The sequence below is a fragment of the Entelurus aequoreus genome, linkage group LG14, assembly GCF_033978785.1.
Source record: "Entelurus aequoreus isolate RoL-2023_Sb linkage group LG14, RoL_Eaeq_v1.1, whole genome shotgun sequence".
Lineage (NCBI taxonomy): Eukaryota > Metazoa > Chordata > Actinopteri > Syngnathiformes > Syngnathidae > Entelurus > Entelurus aequoreus.
In genome coordinates this window covers 40,659,358-40,679,357 of record NC_084744.1, presented here as the reverse complement: position 1 = coordinate 40,679,357, position 20,000 = coordinate 40,659,358, and the positions used below count along the sequence as shown (strand labels likewise).

Genomic DNA, 20,000 nt, shown 5'->3' with positions numbered 1-20,000 from the left:
GTTACAAATATTTGAAAACAAAACCTATTTGTGGGCATTTATTAGGGATATTAATAGCGTTCACAACTGTCTAAACAGAAGTCCATAGTTCATCATAATGTAAAAACATATTGGTTTTGAGGACAAGTTGTTTTGCTTTTGGATCAAATTTAAATTTGAATGCATTTTGAACGCAGAAGCTGTTTGCGTGTCCTTCAAAGTGAAAGCTCTGGTTGTTTTGATTGGTTGAAAGACCTGTCCATCCTGTAAAAGAGGCGGGACTAACATGTCAACATTCGCCTATAGACAAAACTCAGGGGCTCGAACATAGACATCTTCTAAGGCAGTGGTTCTCAACCTTTTTTCAGTGATGTACCCCCTGTGAATTTTTTTTAATTCAAGTACCCCCTAATCAGAGCAAAGCATTTTTGGTTGAAAAAAAGAGATAAAGAAGTAAAATACAGCACTATGTCATCAGTTTCTGATTTATTAATTGTATAACGTGCAAAATATTGCTCATTTGTAGTGGTCTTTCTTGAACTATTTGGGAAAAAAAGATAGGTTTTTATTTATATTTATAAAGGATTTTTGAATTGTTGCTATTTTTAGTATATTAAAAAAAATCTCACATACCCCTTGGCATACCTTTAAGTACCCCCAGGGGTACGCATACCCCCATTTGAGAACCACTGTTCTAAGGGTACGCAGCATGGAGTGCTACTGCCTACTGGCGCTGACGAGACGCGGGGCCGCCATCTTGGAGTGGTGATCCGCTCCACTCAGTGCAATTCATTTGGCAGGAGCAATGAACTGTCAGCGCATTTAATTCATCGTACCTCACTGAATACCCCTGATTTTCACGCGCTTTTTTGTCATGCGTGTAGCTATGATAACGGACACATGTTTTATTATTTATAGTTTGCTTAACAGTAATAGAATATTCTTAAATGCTATAAGTGACCAGACGTCCGAGATCAAAACTGGGAATATAACCCCAGAGAAAGGGGAAAAAACGGTCAGCTATTTTTAAATTGAAGAAACAATATGATTAGTTTATATATACATGTGTATATCCTACATAAACAATGTATGAATACATTAGATATCTATATATCTTATAGACTGTATCTCTGTTGCTGCAGCAGCAGAGTTTATTCTGTCTTGACACTTTGTATTGATATTTTGTATTACATTCTTCCCTTAAATGATCATGTTTACAGTGATTGTTTTATATGTATTTTTTATGTATGTCGCTTTGGATAAAAGCGTCTGCCAAATACTTAAACATAAACATATATAAACACCTGAAAGTCTTTAAATCAGCTAAAACCACCAATCTGTTTCACTGGATTCAGACTAAAACCAAATTCTGTTTTACCCAACAATGTTAGTATTTGAATATTGTTACTTGAAGACGTATTGGTTACACTTATACTGTTAAGAAAGTATTGTCTTATACTTTGCCTAAAATGAGAATGCATCATAATCAGTGGCTGAATTTTGTTTTGGATTTCAGTACTATTGAAGATACAGGTGTAAAAGAAAGTGCATCTCTATCCTCCGTCAAAACTGCACTAAAAGAACACCTCCAGGCAGCTACAACCCTAGACTAACCCCCTCTCCCCACCACATCCCACCTCCCCGGATTGTAAATAATCAAATGTATATACTTGTTCTTATGCTTTCTGAACTCACTATGTTCACTGCTCGCTGTACATATCCTACCAAGTGAGACATATACTGTTACAATGTCCATTTCTCAGATGATATAATTGTCGATGACTGAAGTATGCTGATAGCAACACAACCTAACCCCCGTCCCCGTCCCAACCCCCTCCACATCCCACCCGCCGGATTGTAAATAATGTAAATAATTCAATGTATATACTCTGATGATTAACTTGTGTGATGACTGTATTATGCTGATGTATAATTTGTACCATGAATTGATTAACGCGGACCCTGATTTAAATAAGTTGAAAAACTTATTCGGGTGTTACCATTTAGTGGTCAATTGTACGGAATATGTACTGTACTAATAAAAGTTTCAATCAATTAATCAGTCAATCTTTGCTCTTTCTCAACTCCGTGGTAATATTCTTTTCACAAAATACAACCAATAGCATGTTAATATTAAATCTTACTTGTGAAAAGTAATCCCCCGATTCCTATTTTCAACAGTCCGCTCATTTGAGCAGGAAAACGCTGAACACCATCTTTGTTTTCTACCCGTCAGCTGTCAGTTTTAGGCTGCTCGCCGGCTCCTCATCACCACTTCAAGATGGCGACCCAATTTCTCGCGTCACAGCAGCCAATGCTGCGTCTACTTATAACATGTCTATGGCTCGAACGTTCGCAAAAAGCAAACGAAGAAGAAAATAGGCGGACGTTACGTCATTTCCGTTAGTGTGCTACAAAAATGATATGACGTCGCAATGAATGTAAAGCCACGCTTTTATACTTTGATGTGTTAGTCGTTCGTTACTTAAATGTAATGCTAACTAACACGCGGCAAACTTTTGACCACTTCCGCCATCGGCAAAGCCAACTTTGGATTCAACTTGGAGGAAGTTGGAGACGAGTGACCCGCCAAAAAAAAAGCTAGCGAGGTTCGTGACCATTTTGTTTCTTTGGAGTGAGCAACAATGAGCGGCTTCAACTTCGGCCAGCCCACCGGGGGCTTCACTTTCGGGGCTCCGAACACGACAGCCACGGCGGCGCCCACCGCAGGCTTTGGTCTGCCGTCGGCCGCGCCAGCAGCAGCAGCAGCAGCCGCCGCCGGAGGTGGCTTCACTTTCGGGTCAGCCCCCCAGATGGGTGCCAGTAACCCCACCGGCGGCTTTAGCTTCGGTACCCCGGCAAAGACCACCGTGCCCAGCGGCAGCCTCTCGTTCGGGACCCCCACCACCACCACCTTTAGTCTGGGCTCAACCCCGCAAACCACAACCGCGGCACCGGGTGCAGGTCTCACGCTGGGCTCCGCCGCCGCGGCCCCGGCTGCGCCTTCAGGGTTCGGCCTGATCCCAGGCTTGACGGCCCCGGCTGGAGGAGGCTTCTCTTTTGGCGGTGCTGCCGCCCCGCTTCAGCCCCAACCGACAGCGCCACCTGCGATGGCAACAGCCGCCCCTGCAGCTGCACCTGGCGGGGTCTCATTCGGAGGCTTCAGCTTCGGCGGCACCAAGGTCCAGGTTACCACAGCCGCACCCACCGCTGCCGTCCCAGGGGGAGGCTTTGCTTTTGGCTCCACTGCTCCCTCAAACCTCACCATGGGTGCCCCGCCTGCCGCCGCCGCCACAGGGGGAGGCTTTGCTTTTGGCTCCACTGCCCAACCAAACCTTACCCTGGGCGCCCAGCCTGCCACCACCACTGCACCCTTAGCTGCTTTGGGTGGAGGTTTCGGCATGGGGATCAAACCCTCATCCACCCCAGCGCCCCCCGTAACCTCCCAGGCTGCGTCATCAATCGCCCCCTCTCTTTTTACGACCCCCGCCGCCACAACCGCCCCTGCAGCTGGATCTGGCTTTTCTTTCGGTGCAGCTCCAACTTCGACTGCAGCTCCCGCGACCGCCGCCGCCACCACCACCGCAGCCAGTGGAGGTCTGTCGCTTACGCTCAAGCCTCTGGGAGCGGCAACCGCCACCTCCATTGTCGCTCCAGTCCCCGCAGCCACGACCGGGTCCTCCACCACGGGCTTCTCGCTGGCGGTCAAACCGCAGTCCATCACGAGCGCCGCCGCCGCCACCACAGCCCTGACTACAGCGGCCATCGCCCTCGCAACCGCCGCCCCCGCTGTGATGACCTACGTGCAGCTGGAAGGTCTCATAAACAAGTGGAGCCTCGAGCTGGAGGACCAGGAGAGACATTTCCTGCAGCAGGCCACTCAGGTCAACGCCTGGGACCGCATGCTGGTGGAGAACGGCGAGAAGATCACGTCCCTGCACAAGGAGATGGAGAAGGTAAAGCTGGACCAGAGGAGGCTCAACCAGGAGTTGGACTTCATCCTGTCTCAGCAGAAGGAGCTGGAGGACGTGCTGTGTCCACTGGAAGACACGGTGAAGGAGCAGAGCGGCACCATCTACATGCAGAACGCGGACGAGGAGCGCGAGAGAACCTACAAGCTGGCGGAGAACGTGGACGCGCAGCTCAAGAGGATGTCTCAGGACCTGAAGGAGATCATCGAGCACCTGAACACGTCCAGCGGCCCCGCAGACACCAGCGACCCGGTGAGACGCCATGCTAAATAAACATTTAACAACTCAGCCCTCGCTCAACTACACATCTTTTGTCTTTTTCAGCTCCAGCAGATCTGCAAAATCCTCAACGCCCACATGGATTCACTCCAGTGGATCGACCAGAATTCAGGGCTCCTGCAGAGACGAGTGGAGGAGGTGTCGAAACTGTGCGACAACCAGCGTAAAGAGCAGGAGAAGACCTTCCGTTTAACCTTTGACTGACCCGCACAAACATTTTATTGACAAAAATGTCTCTTCGGTATTTTTGTCAGACCAAAAGTGTTGATCACTGTCTGTGTCGGCCTTCTTCTCACGTCCTTTTCAACGCAGCTCGCTTTTTCATAGATAACTGAAGAAAAGGTTTAATGTCATAAAAAATATTCAAGAAATGTAATGCAGGGTTTTCTCAGTGAATAAAGCAACACCACGATGGGCAAACATGAATTCATTGACTGGCTAAATCAGGGGTGTCCAAAGTGCGGCCCGGGGGCCATTTGCGGCCCGCAGCTAATTGTTTAGCGGCCCGCCACATATTCTGGAAATGCTATTGCAAAATTTAAAAATTAACATAAAAAAAAAATGGAATGAGGTGAAATCCAACAAGGAACAGTTGCAATGTTGACACAAAGCTGCTATGCAGGCTGTTTGTTTTTCTTTTGTCTTTCTTTGCTTTTTTTGCCATTGCTCAAAAAAAAAAAAATTCAATGTTATAATCAATTATTGATCTATGCAAGGCTCCAATTACTTCAAATATTTCACTTTAAAATGTTTTATGTGGAAAATATTGTGTTGCCATATAAAAACAATGTTTTCTTTGACATAATAGCATAAAACAAACAAAATAATAGTTCAAATGTAAAACGGACAGATGTATCTGAAGTTGATCTCGTAATTTAAGTGTTGAAAGTAAAAAAAATATACGATAAAAATGTATCACTTTATGAGTGGGGGACCTTTTGGATCCCAAATGTATTTAATGGAATTTTATTGATCTTTTCACTGTGATTAATGAAAAATAATAATACATTAAAATCAATGGTGTCCTGCATTATTGATCTTTTTAGGGCTCCAATTACTTCACATCAAACATTGCTTTCTGAATGTTTTGGGCGGTGGGGAAAAAACTGCATATTTCAGTTTTACTATAAAAAAACAAAGTTGTCTGACAGAAAAGGCATAAAACCTTTTTTTTTAATGTTATATCAACCTGAAGTTGATATAGAGATTTACTGTAGGCGTTAAATAAATAATAATAATAATGTGACTTATTTTTAACATTTTAATGACTGAGACCCTTTATATTTATATATTTTGTTATGATTTGAAAATGAAAAATATCAAAATGGCCCCCGCATGCTTTAATTTTTCAGTGTGCGGCCCTCAATAGAAAAAGTTTGGACACCCCTGGGCTAAATGAACTAAAACATCACTAAGTATTATTAGCCACTAATCAGATCATGCTGTTCAGTATGGTGGCCACTGATTGGTTCAGCCTAAAACAGCAGGACTTTAATGGATTAAGTGACTAAAGGATGATGTTTCATGCCAAGAAGGCTCTTATGTTGAAAAATGTATTTAGTAGGTTGAAATCAGTTTTTTATGCTCTGGCTATTAAGATATTTGATCTGTAATTAATAATAATTCACTGTGATGTTTGGAACCAATTAACAGCGATAAACGAGGGATTACTGGATATGTCATTTTTAGCAAATTATATTAGGTCATGCTTGGATGCCTAATACCAGAATTAGTTAATTTGTGGAAAAGTAATAGCAACATTAAAGCTGAATATCATTCTAAAAACAAAAATTTTGACATTGTAAACATTCATTTAAACAATGTTTATTGAACATTCAAATGTAACACATTCCTGAATAATTTTACAATTTTTTAATTTTTTTTTGCAGCTATCCTGCCTTAAGCTTCCTCACAAAAAAAGAGAATCACTTCAGTGACAATGCTACCATGATGCAACAATAATTACAAAACCAGCATCTTGAGAGTTGCCATGAAGTATTTCTACAGTCACCATGAATGAAAAAGTACAAAAATCCTGAATAATTAAATGTAAAAACTGTGCCTTCTCTGTATGGGTTTTCAAATGATGCAAGGTTTTAAAGAGACAGTACCCCTGTTTTTATACAGACGTTGGTCCAGTGCAGGCAAAAAACTAAGCATCTTTGGCTCAATTTATCAAAAAATAAATATACAATATGCAGAAATATATACAAAAATCATCTATACAGTGTTGAAAGACTAACAAAAACATGTTGCATTGAATTTTACACCTGCACAATCTAATGACTACCTGGAGCTCTTGTACTCGACAAGTGTCCACTAATTTAAGACAAATAAGTTGATTAGAAGTCGTTTTTTAAGAATAGCTTTCATTGTCGACCCACGTTGTCGACCACTGCTTCTTCTCAAAAGGGTCCAGCTTGACTTTGCCGTCCGGGCAGTGAGGAGACTCCTTTCGGATGCGCACGGCGTGGTACTGGGGAACGATGTTGTCTTGCTTGGAGCGTTTAAAGAATCCACACTGGATGAAGGAAATAATTCCCAAAATAGATATTAGTTGAATACAATAACTGTGCAAAAAGACTGTTAAGCATGCGTTTACAAAATCCAAGCATCAAAAGCATTTTGTGACACGTTTTGCAGAAATTCGTGTTGCTGGTGTGCAATACGTGTCAAGTTAAATCCGTGCGTGAAGCTGCAGGGTGAGTTCATTAGTGGCTGCGCATGCTCAGGGCTATTTATTTTTATTTATTTTTTTTACCCATGCTCAAGAGCACATAATCAGGCCTCGGCAGAGAGCTTGTCTTTGTCAGAGGGCTGAACATGGATCTCAGCCTTGTGATAGGCCGCGTCGTAATCGTCTTTGGACGCTCTCTTGAAGAAACCACACTGAGAGGAGGGAGGAGCAATCAACTGTTAGCCAAACTAAAATGAAGGATGTATTCGACATAGGAAACCATGACTGTATTTCTCACTGTCGCTTTATTTAAAGGAATGTTGTTCTAACAATGTTTGTGACAAACAAGTATGAGAGAAATAAAAATCTATTGTTTTTGCTCCACGTGATGACCTGCCCAAGTTAGAAGAGGTGGCCTTATGTATGCATACGCTCACCACACTGCAAAAAGTCAGTGTTCAAAAACAAGGGGGAAAAAAATACAAAAATGAGGTGTATTTTATTTGAACTAAGCAAAATTATCTGCCAATAGAACAAGAAAATTCGGCTTGTCAAGACTTTTCAAAACAAGTAAAATTAGCTAACCTCAATGAACCCCAAAATACCTTAAAATAAGTATATTCTCACTAATAACAAGTGCACTTTTCTTGGTAGAAAAAAAAAAGAGACCTTTTTGCCCAATATGTTGAAAAATATTCTTAAATTAAGTAAATGCTAGTGCCATTATCTTGACATAATGATTTTTTTGTCATGCTTGAAGTAAGAAATTATTACTTTAAAGAAGTAGTTGTATACTTGTGAGTGTTAATGACACAGCTTTGCAACAGTTGATATTCTTGTTTCAAGCATGTTTTACTCAATATAGGTCATAAAATCTCAGTTACAAGCTGTAATATCTTACTGAGATCATTTAGGACCAAAACCCTTAAAACAAGTAAAACACTCTAACATCAAATCTGTTGAGTGAGAAGAATGATCTTATCAGACAGAAAATACGCAAATATCACCCTTATTTGAGATACTTAATCTTACTTAGATGTCAGTTTTTGCAGTGCATGTTGTAAAAAAAAACCCCCCCAAAAAAACAGGCTTTGCTACACGTCTTAAAGTAAAGCATAGAGGAACCCTGCCAACTGTCCCAAGCAACTATACCTTCACATTACGCCTTTGCTATCTGTCATTAAAGGCTGGAGGGTTTTTATTTATTTTTTTACATCCAAATATTTACAGTGTCTGGTTCAATTCCCAGCCAGGACCCTCAACACCCTAACATTAGACATGTCCAGAGTCATACCAAAGACTATAAAAATGGGAGCCATTGCCTCCCTGCTTGGCACTTAGCATTAAGGGTTGAAATTGGGGGTTAAATCACCAAAAATGATTCCCGGGCGCGGCCACCGCTGCTGCCCACTGCTCCCCTCACCTCCCAGGGGGTGATCAAGGGTAATGGGTCAAATGCAGAGAATAATTTTGCCACACCTAGTGCGTGTGACAATCATTGGTACTTTAACTTTAACTGCACCAGATTTAGCACCATGCTCATTTCCATCTGTAGTCCTTTCGTGGTGCATCTAACATCCACAATTGAAAATGACATAAGATTGAAAATACACAACAATATTTACATTATATAATGATAGGCATTTTAAAATACAAGTACAATACAAAGTGGGTATGAGAGTTACTAATCAGTGGGCGGTCAAGTTACAGTATTTTAGCAGCTTTAAAGTGCAGAAGTATATAAAGTGCAGCAGTTTCTATCAAAGTGCACATGCAGTGCAGTAGCCATCAGATGGTACCCATAAGGGTATTATTCAACAGCCATATACCCCATTGATACTGCGTACTTTAAAAGAATAAAAAGAATAAAAATGCATTTTTGGGGGGGAATTTCATGACATTCGAGTTGAACAGACTGGTAATTCAAACACCTGAGTGACATAAATTAAAGGATGACTAAGTAATCAATTCAAAAATAAGAAATAACATCCACAGTAAGTCGTAATTATTGCAGCAATACGGAACAAGAATGTGCAAAATAGGAACTTGCTTGTCAGTACTAATAATTCCGGGGGTTCATGAACGAAGCTCACTCGGCGTCACGCCATTGGTGCATAATGCGGAAGGGGCGTGTTGTTGTTGTGGCTGCTAGCTAGCCTAGCTCCGCCGTGCTAGCAGTGTTAGCATGGATGATGTCATGGCGAATTCAGGTCGGCAACAAAGTTCAAAAACAACCAAATGAGGTCGGCAATAACATTTAAAAAGAGTGTCAGACTCTGTGTGAGTCTGTCAGTACGCTAAATGATTACTTACTAAAATGAGGCATTGATAGTTACTTCTAAATGATAGCACGGTGATTGTGATCGATAAGTCTGTTAATTTATTGTATGAATATTAATTATCTGTTTATTTCTTGTATTAGTATGAATTATTATCTGTTTATTTCTTGTATGAATATTAATTATTATCTGTACATTTCTTATATTAGTATTAATTATTATCTGTTTATTTCTTGTATGAATATAATTTTTTATCTGTTTATTTCTGGTATTAGTATTCATTAGTATCTGTTTATTTCTTCAATGAATATTGATTATTATCTGTTTATTTCTTATATTAGTATGAATTATTATCTGTTTATTTCTTGTATGAATATTAATTATTATCTGTTTATTTCTTGTATGCGTATTAATTATTATCTGTTTATTTCTTCTATGAATATTAATTATTATCTGTTTATTTATTATATTAGTATGAATTATTATCTGTTTATTTCTTCTATGAATATTAATTATCTGTTTATTTCTTGTATGCATATTAATTATTATCTGTTTATTTCTTCTATGAATATTAATTATTATCTGTTTATTTATTATATTAGTATTCATTATTATCTGTTTATTTCTTGTATGAATATTATTTTTTATCTGTTTATTTCTTATATTAGTATTAATTAGTATCTGTTTATTTCTTGTATGAATATTAATTATTATCTGTTTATTTCTTGTATGAGTATTAATTATTATCTGTTTATTTCTTGTATGAATATTAATTATTATCTGTTTATTTCTTGTATGAATATTAATTATCTGTTTATTTCTTATATTAGTATTAATTATTATCTGTTTATTTCTTGTATGAATATTCATTTTTATCTGTTTATTTCTTATATTAGTATTAATTAGTATCTGTTTATTTCTTGTATGAATATTAATTATTATCTGTTTTTCTTGTATGAATATTAATTATTATCTGTTTTTCTTGTATGAATATGAATTATTATCTGTTTATTTCTTCTATGAATATGAATTATTATTTGTTTATTTCTTGTATGAATATGAATTATTATCTGTTTATTTCTTCTATGAATATTAATTATTATTTGTTTATTTCTTGTATGAGTACTAATTATTATCTGTTTATTTCTTGTATGAATATTGTTTATCATCTGAAGCTGAGGTTAAGCAACAAGTTCAACATTCAATACTCAAACGTTTTCTTACTGATTTTTGGTGTATGAATAACTTCAGCACTTTATATTAACTTGAGGTTTTATTTGAGGTAATATAAGCGACTGCACCTGTTCAAGTCTGTTAAAAACAATAAATTACTTTTTAAAGCCACTTTTTTGTTTATGTATTATCTCAAATTGAGGGCAATTGTCAACATTTTTAGGTGGGATTAAATAGATTAATTAATTACAGGTCATAATTAACTAATCTCTCATTTCTTTCAACAGAGTGATATCACTAGAAAATACCTCAAATTGAGGGCTTTTCTCAGCATTTTTAGGCAAGATTAAAAAATAGATTCATATAATATAATATAATAACAAACGTACATATACACATTCTGTACATATACATACATACACTCATGCATATAATCACGTTTCATCAAACAAAAATGAACGTTGTTACCCTAGGGTAAGCTGGGTAACACATGTCACATTGACAAAGCTTAACCTATTGTTACTATAACAATCTACAAGGTTAATATAGCTGGCTTCTCTTTCTTCCCCTCCATTTGTCTGCTTTCTTTTGTATCTGTAGTTATCATTACGTATATGTATTGTTGCATTTGAACAACTGTATTGTTGATAATAGAGGTAAATTATTGGTATTGTTCATTATCAATAGTGCTATTTGTATTGCTGTAGTGTAATAATGCTCATTGTCATTTCTGTATTATTATTTATTTCACTAACTGCTTCTTTGCTATCACTTTTACTATCATATTTGTACATATTGTATGTGCTGATGTTGCTCTATTGTTGTTGTTGTTGTTGTTATTGTTGTGTTTGCTGTTGTTGTTTTTGTCTCTCTGTCTTGTCCCCACAATTTCCCCCTCTGTCTTCCTTTTTTTCTCTTTCTATCCCCTCCTGCTCAAGCCCGGCTGCACCAAATGATAATATAAATACATTTAATAAAGTCAAATACAAATAAGGCAACAAGAGAAGTATCCCACACTTCTCTTTTGTAAAGTAAATGTGTACAGCCGATATGGGCATCTACATCAACTATATGATTTGCCTGAGAAGCTGGACAGGACAAAAGAAAAATAGATTAATTAGATTGATTAATTAGAGATCATAATTAATGAATCACTGTTTTTTACCCGCTTGACAACATTAGTTACTTTATAACACTTTTATGTGTTCAGTCCATGGTTTGTCAAAAGGTTCACCCCGGATCCAATATTTTTTCTATTATTCCTTATGGAAAAAGCTTATTTTCAATCAAATTGGAGTTAGGAACTGACAGAAGAGTTTTCTAATGTACAAGAAAAGGAGCGTTCACATCACTTCAAGTCATGTACAGCAGGTACTGGTAAGTTTTCACATGATAGAAACATGTTGCTTACGGCTATGCAAACCAAAATATGCTTCACTGACTTTATAAACTTTATATGTTCACTCACCTTCCAGAGCAGAAAAACCAATAGAGCCAAAATCAAGACTCCTGCAAGAACAGCCACCAGGATGATCCACCAGGGCACGCCACCATACTGGGCCACTTCACTCTCTGGGAACACTGTAAGGGTCACCTGCAACACACATCACCCTTACTACTCACAACTCAACATCTTCTGAATTTTTCTCCAACACTTACATCCGTGTTGGGGGTCGCCAGGATCATGTTTGTGGCCTGAGTGTGCAGCACCAGTGAAGCCCTCACAATAATGTCCAAGGATGACAGAGAAGTGTAATCCTGTGGGGGTGGGGTAAAAAAAACATGAGTGATTGTTTATGTCCCGCAATAACAAAAGAAGATTTATCACCTCCAGGAAGGTGGAGTTCCACAGACGAGCTCTGAGTTCCACTCTGGAGCCATCGAGTCCCTGCAGGGGGCACTTCAACACCACACACTGCAAGTCCTTCCCACACGACTGCAAAGGAAGGCAAGTTAGTCCTCCTCGGCACAAACCTTCAAATACCTTCAACTCACCAAAATCCTATTTTTGTCTGACAGTGTTTTTTTATGTCCAAGGTCCCGCTTTGTCCGAGATGCAGACGTCTCCTGAAAGTGCATGCACCCTCTTGAGTTATTATTAGAAACGGGTGGACTTGGTGTTATGTTGTACCTGGATGTGTTGAAGAGGGTTGATCTCAGACTGTGGCGTGCAGAGGACATCGTGCGAGCCGTCCTGAGCGCTCATCTTCACCAGGTATAAAAGCCACTTGCCGTTTTTGGTCGATTTGGGCCACTGAATGTGCAGCGAGGATTTGACAGAGGTGCCCCACAAGTTGTTAATCTGAGGGAAAGCAGGAGAAATTAGCATTATTAGACCTAAAGGGGAATTTTGTCCATCATTTACCATTTTTATGTGAGACAAGAACACACACACATATATATATATATATATATATATATATATATATATATATATATATATATATATATATATATATATATATATATATATATATATATATATATATATATATATATATATATATATATATATATATATATATATATATATATATATAGGCAAGGCAAGGCAATTTTATTTATATATATATATATATATATACACACACATATATATATGTGTGTATATATATATATATATATATATATATATATATATATATATATATATATATATATATATATATATATATACACACACATATATATATATATACACACACATATATATATAAATATATATATATATATATATATATATATATATATATATATATATATATATATATATATATATATAGGCAAGGCAAGGCAATTTTATTTATATAGCACGTTTACAACAATTTTTGAAATTGGACCAAAAGTGCTTTACAGGTTAAGAAGCATAGAGCAAAAAAACAAAAACAAAACAAGAACAAAGAAAGAACATAAACAATGAATGAGCTAAACAAGATAGTGCAAAAGCAATACGGTAAAAGGGTTCGAATAAAAAGTAAAATTGCAAGATAAAAATAATAAAATAGTAAAAGTGCGACAAATTGGAAAAAAATAAAATAAATATATATATACATATATATATATATATATATATATATATATATATATATATATATATATATATATATATATATATATATATATATATATATATATATATATATATATATATATATATATATATATATATATATATATATATATATATATATATATATATATATATATATATATATATACATATATATATATATATATCCATCCATCCATCCATCTTCAACCGCTTATCCGGAATCGGGTCGCGGGGACAGCAGCTCCAGCAAAGACCCCCAGACTTCCCTCTCCAGAGCAACATTTGCGACTTCCTCCTGGGGAATCCCGAAGCGTTCCCAGGCCAGAGAGGAGATGTAATCCCCCCATCTGGTCCTTGGTCTGCCGCGGGGCCTCCTCCCAGTGGGACGTGCAACGAGGACCTCCCTAGGGAGACGCTCGTGAGGCATCCGCACGAGATGCCCGAACCACCTAAGCTGGCTCCTTTCCAAGCGAAGGAGCAGCGGCTCTACTCCGAGTCTCTCTCGGGTGACTGCACTTCTCACCCTATCTCTAAGGGAGATGCCAGCCACCCTTCTGAGGAAACTCATTTCGGCCGCTTGTACCCGCGATCTTATTCTTTCGGTCATTACCCACACTTCATGACCATAGGTGAGAGTAGGAATGTAGATAGCTCGGTAGACCGAGAGCTTTGCCTTCTGGCTCAGCTCCCGTTTCGTCACAACAGTGCGGCAGAGAGACTGCAATACTGCCCCAGCTGCTCCGATTCTCCGGCTGATTTCCTTCTCCATCTTTCCCTCACTCGTGAACAAGACCCCGAGATACTTAAACTCCTCCACCTGGGACAGAGTCCTGTCCCCTACCCGGACTGTACAAACCATCGGTTTCCTGCTGAGAACCATGGCCTCAGATTTGGAGATGCTGATCCTCATTCCAGCCGCTGAACACTCGGTTGCGAACCGATCCAGTGAGAGCTGAAGGTCACGAACCGAAGGTGCCATCAGGACCACATCATCTGCAAACAGCAGTGACGCAACCTTTAGCCCCCCGAGACGTATACCCTCTCCGCCATGGCCACGACTCCGCCTAGAAATCCTGTCCATGAAAATCACAAGCAGGATAGGTGACAGAGCGCAGCCCTGGCGGAGACCAACCCCCACTGGAAACGGATCCGACTTACATCCAAGCACCCGGACACAACTCTCGCTTTGGTTGTACAGAGATTGGATGGCCCTCAACAGGGTTCCCCTCACTCCGTACTCCCTCAGCACCTCCCACAAGATCTCCCGAGGGACGCGGTCATACGCCTTCTCCAAATCCACAAAACACATGTAGACTGGATAGGCATACTCCCAGGCCCTCTCCAGGATTCCCGCAAGCGTAAAGAGTTGGTCAGTTGTTCCACGACCAGGACGGAATCCACATTGCTCCTCTTGAATCTGAGGTTCGACTATCGGCCGGACCCTCCTTTCCAGTACCTTGGCGTAAACTTTCCCAGGGAGGCTGAGTAGTGTGATACCCCTGTAGTTAGCACACACCCTCTGGTCCCCCTTTTTGAAAAGGGGAACCACCACCCCAGTCTGCCACTCCCTCGGCACTGTCCCAGACTTCCACGCAATGTTGAAAAGGCGTATCAACCAAGACAGCCCATCAACACCCAGAGCCTTCAGCATTTCTGGACGGATCTCGTCAACCCCCGGAGCTTTGCCACTGTGGAGTTGTCTAACTACCTCAGTGACTTCACTCCGAGAGATCAACGTCGATCCCCCATCATCCTCAGGCCCTGCTCCTATCAGGGAGGGTGTGTCTGATGTATTTGGGTTCAGGAGTTCCTCAAAGTGCTCTTTCCAACGCCCCACGACTTCCTCACTTGAAGTCAGCAAAGTCCCATCCTTGCCGTACACAGCTTGGATGGTTCCCTGCTTCCCCCTCCTGAGGTGCCGTATGGTCTTCCAGAACAGCTTTGGTGCCGCCCGATAGTCCTTCTCCATGGATTCCCCGAACTGCTCCCACACCCTCTGCTTAGCCTCGTCCACAGCCACGGCCGCTGCCCTTCGGGCCCGCCGGTACCTTGCAACTGCCTCCGGAGTCCCCTGGGATAACATACCCCGGTAGGACTCCTTCTTCAGTCGGACGGCTTCCCTGACCACCACTGTCCACCAGGGTGTTCGAGGGTTACCGCCCCTTGAGGCACCTAAGACCTTCTGGCCACAGCTCGCATCTGCAGCTTTAGCAATAGAGGCTTTGAACATTGCCCATTCCTGTTCAATGTCCCCAACCTCCACAGGGATGGCAGAGAAGTCCCGCCGGAGGTGTGAGTTGAAGTCCTTCCGGACAGAGGACTCCTCCAAACGTTCCCAGTTCACCCGCACTACACGCTTGGGTTTGCCAGGTCTGTCCAGAGGTTTCCCCCGCCATCTAACCCAACTCACCACCAGATGGTGATCAGTTGACAGTTCAGCCCCTCTCTTCACCCGAGTGTCCAAAACATACGGCCTCAGATCAGCTGATACGATTACAAAATCGATCATTGATCTTTGGCCTAGGGTGCTCTGGTACCAGGTACACCTATGAGCATCCTTATGCTTGAACATGGTGTTTGTTATCGCAAGTCCGTGACTAGCACAGAAGTCCAATAACAATCCACCACTCAGGTTCAGATCAGGGAGACCGTTCCTCCCAATCACGCCAGTCCAAGTATCACTGTCATTGCCCACGTGCGCGTTGAAGTCCCCCAGCAAGACTATGGAATCCCCTGCCGGCGCCCCATACAGGACCCCATGCAAGGTATCCAAGAAGGCTGAATACTCTGAACTCCTGTTTGGTGCGTATGCACAAACAACAGTCAGAGTTTTCCCCCCTCCAACCCTAAGGCGAAGGGAGGCGACCCTCTTGTCCACTGGGGTGAACTCCAACGTACAGGCACTCAGCCGGGGACTCGTGAGTATCCCCACACCCGCCTGTGCCCTCACACCCTGAGCAACTCCAGAAGTGAACAAGGTCCATCCCTTGTCCAGGAGTGTGGTTTCAGAGCCCTTGCTATGCGTAGAGGTAAGCCCCACCAGATCCAACCGGTAGCGCTCCACCTCTCGCACCAGCTCAGGCTCCTTCCCCACCAGCGTAGAGACGTTCCACGTCCCGAAAGTCAGCCTCTGCTGTCCCGAATTGGTCCGTCCGGAGCCTCCACTTTCACCGCCATCCACTTGGCAGCGCACCGAGAGATCATCAGGAGATCATCCTCAATCATCTCGTGATGATTGAGGAAACCCTCATGAAACAGGCCTGTAGAGATGAAATAGTCTTGTGATTTTTTCCCACACATACATATTACGCTCTACCACGGTATCGAACACTATTTTTTTTGGATAATCCAATTAAGACATATATATATATATATATATATATATATATATATATATATATATATATATATATATATATATATATAATATATATATATATATATATATATATATATATATATATATATATATATACACACACACATATATATATATATATATAATATATATATATATACACACACACACATATATATATATATATATATATATATATATATATATATATATATATATATATATATATATAAACTTTTGAACGGTAGTGTGTGTATATATATATATATATATATATATATATATATATATATATATATATATATATATGTATATATATATATATATATACACACTACCGTTCAAAAGTTTGGGGAAACTTTTGAACGGTAGTGTGTGTATATATATATATATATATATATATATATATATATATATATATATATATATATATATATATATATATATATATATACATATATATATATATATATATATATATATACACACTACCGTTCAAAAGTTTGGGGTCACATTAAAATGTCCTTATTTTTGAAGGAAAAGCACTGTACTTTTTAATGAAGATAACTTTAAACTAGTCTTAACTTTAAAGAAATACACTCTATAAATTGCTAATGTGGTAAATGACTATTCTAGCTGCAAATATCTGGTTTTTGGTGCAATATCTACATAGGTGTATAGAGGCCCATTTCCAGCAACTATCACTCCAGTGTTCTAATGGTACAATGTGTTTGCTCATTGGCTCAGAAGGCTAATTGATGATTAGAAAACCCTTGTGCAATCATGTTCACACATCTGAAAACAGTTTAGCTCGTTACAGAAGCTACAAAACTACACCTTCCTTTGAGCAGATTGAGTTTCTGGAGCATCACATTTGTGGGGTCAATTAAACGCTCAAAATGGCCAGAAAAAGAGAACTTTCATCTGAAACTCGACAGTCTATTCTTGTTCTTAGAAATGAAGGCTATTCCACAAAATTGTTTGGGTGACCCCAAACTTTTGAATGGTAGTGTGTGTATATATATATATATATATATATATATTATATATATATATATATATATATATATATATATATATATATATATATATATATATATATATATATATATATATATATATTATATATATATATATATATATATATATATATATATATATATATATATATATTTATATATATATATATATATATATATATATATATATATATATATATATATATATATATATATATATATATATATATAATATATATATAGTATATATGTATATAATATATATATATATATATATATATTATATATATATATATATATATATATATATATATATATATATATATATATATATATATATATATATATATATATATGTCTTAATTAGATTATCCAAAAAATAGTGCTCGATACCGTGGTAGAGCGTAATATGTATGTGTGGGAAAAAAATCACAAGACTATTTCATCTCTACAGGCCGGTTTCATGAGGGGTTTTCCTCAATCATCAGGAGATTGAGGAAAACCCCTCATGAAACAGGCCTGTAGAGATGAAATAGTCTTGTGATTTTTTTCCCACACATACATATATATATATATATATATATATATATATATATATATATATATATATATATATATATATATATATATATATATATATATATATATATATATATATATATATATATATATATATATATATACATATATATACATACACACATATATATATATGTATATATTAATATATATGTGTGTATATATATATCTATATATATATATATATATATATATATATATATATATATATATATATATGTATATACATACATACAGTACAGGCCAAAAGTTTGGACACACCTTCTCATTTCAATGCGTTTTCTTTATTTTCATGACTATTTACATTGTAGATTGTTCCTGAAGGCATCAAAACTGTGACACCTGTGAAGTGAAAACCATTTCAAGTGACTACCTCTTGAAGCTCATGGAGAGAATGCCAAGAGTGTGCAAAGCAGTGATTGGAGCAAAAGGTGGCTTTTTTTAAGACACTAGAATACAAAACATGTTTTCAGTTATTTCACCTTTTTTTTGCTAAGTACATAACTCCACATGTGTTCATTCATAGTTTTGATGTGACAATCTACAATGTAAATAGTCATGAAAATAAAGAAAACACATTGAATGAGAAGGTGTGTCCAAACTTTTGGCCTGTACTGTACATATATATATATATATATATATATATATATATATATATATATATATATATATATATATATATATATATATATATATATATATATATATATATATATATATATATATATATATATATATATATATATATTTTAAATAATTGCGTTCAGAAGTCCACTTACAATGGAGCCAATGGGAGTCGCTCTATTCTGCCTATAAAGCCCTTTTAAAACATCCAAACACCACCAATAAAGTTTTTTTTATACATGCTGTATGTATATCTGTAATGTAGTAACAGGCACATTTATAATAACATTTAATATTTATGTATTTAGCTCATTTTAAGCATTCATTTAAAAAACGCATCAAAACATTGGCTTTCTTGTCAACAATTTAACTGATTAAAATTCACTGCAGACTTCACGAGAGCCAACAAACATAATAAAACATCCCTAACCGGTACTGTACGAGGTCTGCTGTCATTAGGATGCCGATTGTTAAAATCTTGTTATATTCCCATTTAGATGACGAATGACTCATAATCATCGCAAAAAAAAGGGGGGTGGTAAAGCGTTTTTTTCGTATCTTTTTCGTAATTTCCGGGTCAATTGTCTGTCAAAGTTAACCAACTTGTCGGATGATGTCCTCATCCTTCTACTATCAAGGTGAGGGGCAAGATTTATGATCGAGAATCATGTTTGACCAGCACAGAGACGAGGAAGCTGCTCACAAGTCGATGTCAACATGATATATAGTTTGTCTGCGTTAGCGCTTATAATAACAATATCACTAATACTTGGTTAATATTCAAGCCACAAAATGTAAATGGAGTATTGTTGGCGCTTTTTGCACGGTTATTTATTAGGTTTTATGGGCGGAATAGTGGACCTCCCATTGGCCCCGCTGTAAGCTGAGTTTTATTTACCTTTATTTGTTGTCGTTGTGGCTTGTGCAGCCATTTGAGACATTTGTGATTAAGGGCTATATAAGTCAACTTTGAATTATGGATGCGAACAAATTTGAAAACAAATGTGCTT

At 38.1% G+C, this 20,000-nt stretch overlaps 2 protein-coding genes across 3 annotated transcripts in view; one reads left to right on the top strand and one right to left on the bottom strand.

Annotated features, from left to right (window-relative positions):
- The first annotated feature begins 2,352 nt into the window (after positions 1-2,352).
- Positions 2,353-7,290, top strand: nup62l (nucleoporin 62 like). The gene is made up of 2 exons (XM_062069900.1): positions 2,353-4,202; positions 4,275-7,290. Exons 1-2 carry the CDS (start codon positions 2,625-2,627, stop codon positions 4,431-4,433), a joined length of 1,737 nt encoding a protein of 578 aa, XP_061925884.1. The 5' UTR covers positions 2,353-2,624; the 3' UTR covers positions 4,434-7,290.
- The window catches only part of itga6a (integrin, alpha 6a), a 95,624-nt gene continuing 81,665 nt past the window's right edge, over positions 6,042-20,000 (bottom strand). Inside the window, exons 20-26 of one of the 2 annotated variants that reach the window (XM_062069899.1) lie at positions 12,490-12,660; positions 12,354-12,425; positions 12,187-12,294; positions 12,018-12,116; positions 11,827-11,952; positions 6,991-7,118; positions 6,613-6,750 (exon numbers count right to left, since the gene is read on the bottom strand). In XM_062069899.1, coding sequence (XP_061925883.1) covers positions 7,011-7,118; positions 11,827-11,952; positions 12,018-12,116; positions 12,187-12,294; positions 12,354-12,425; positions 12,490-12,660 — 684 coding nt within the window. In that variant the 3' untranslated portion in view covers positions 6,613-6,750; positions 6,991-7,010. Of the gene's footprint in view, positions 6,751-6,990; positions 7,119-11,826; positions 11,953-12,017; positions 12,117-12,186; positions 12,295-12,353; positions 12,426-12,489; positions 12,661-20,000 lie in introns of both variants that reach the window. The other variant, XM_062069897.1, reaches the window with a different exon arrangement.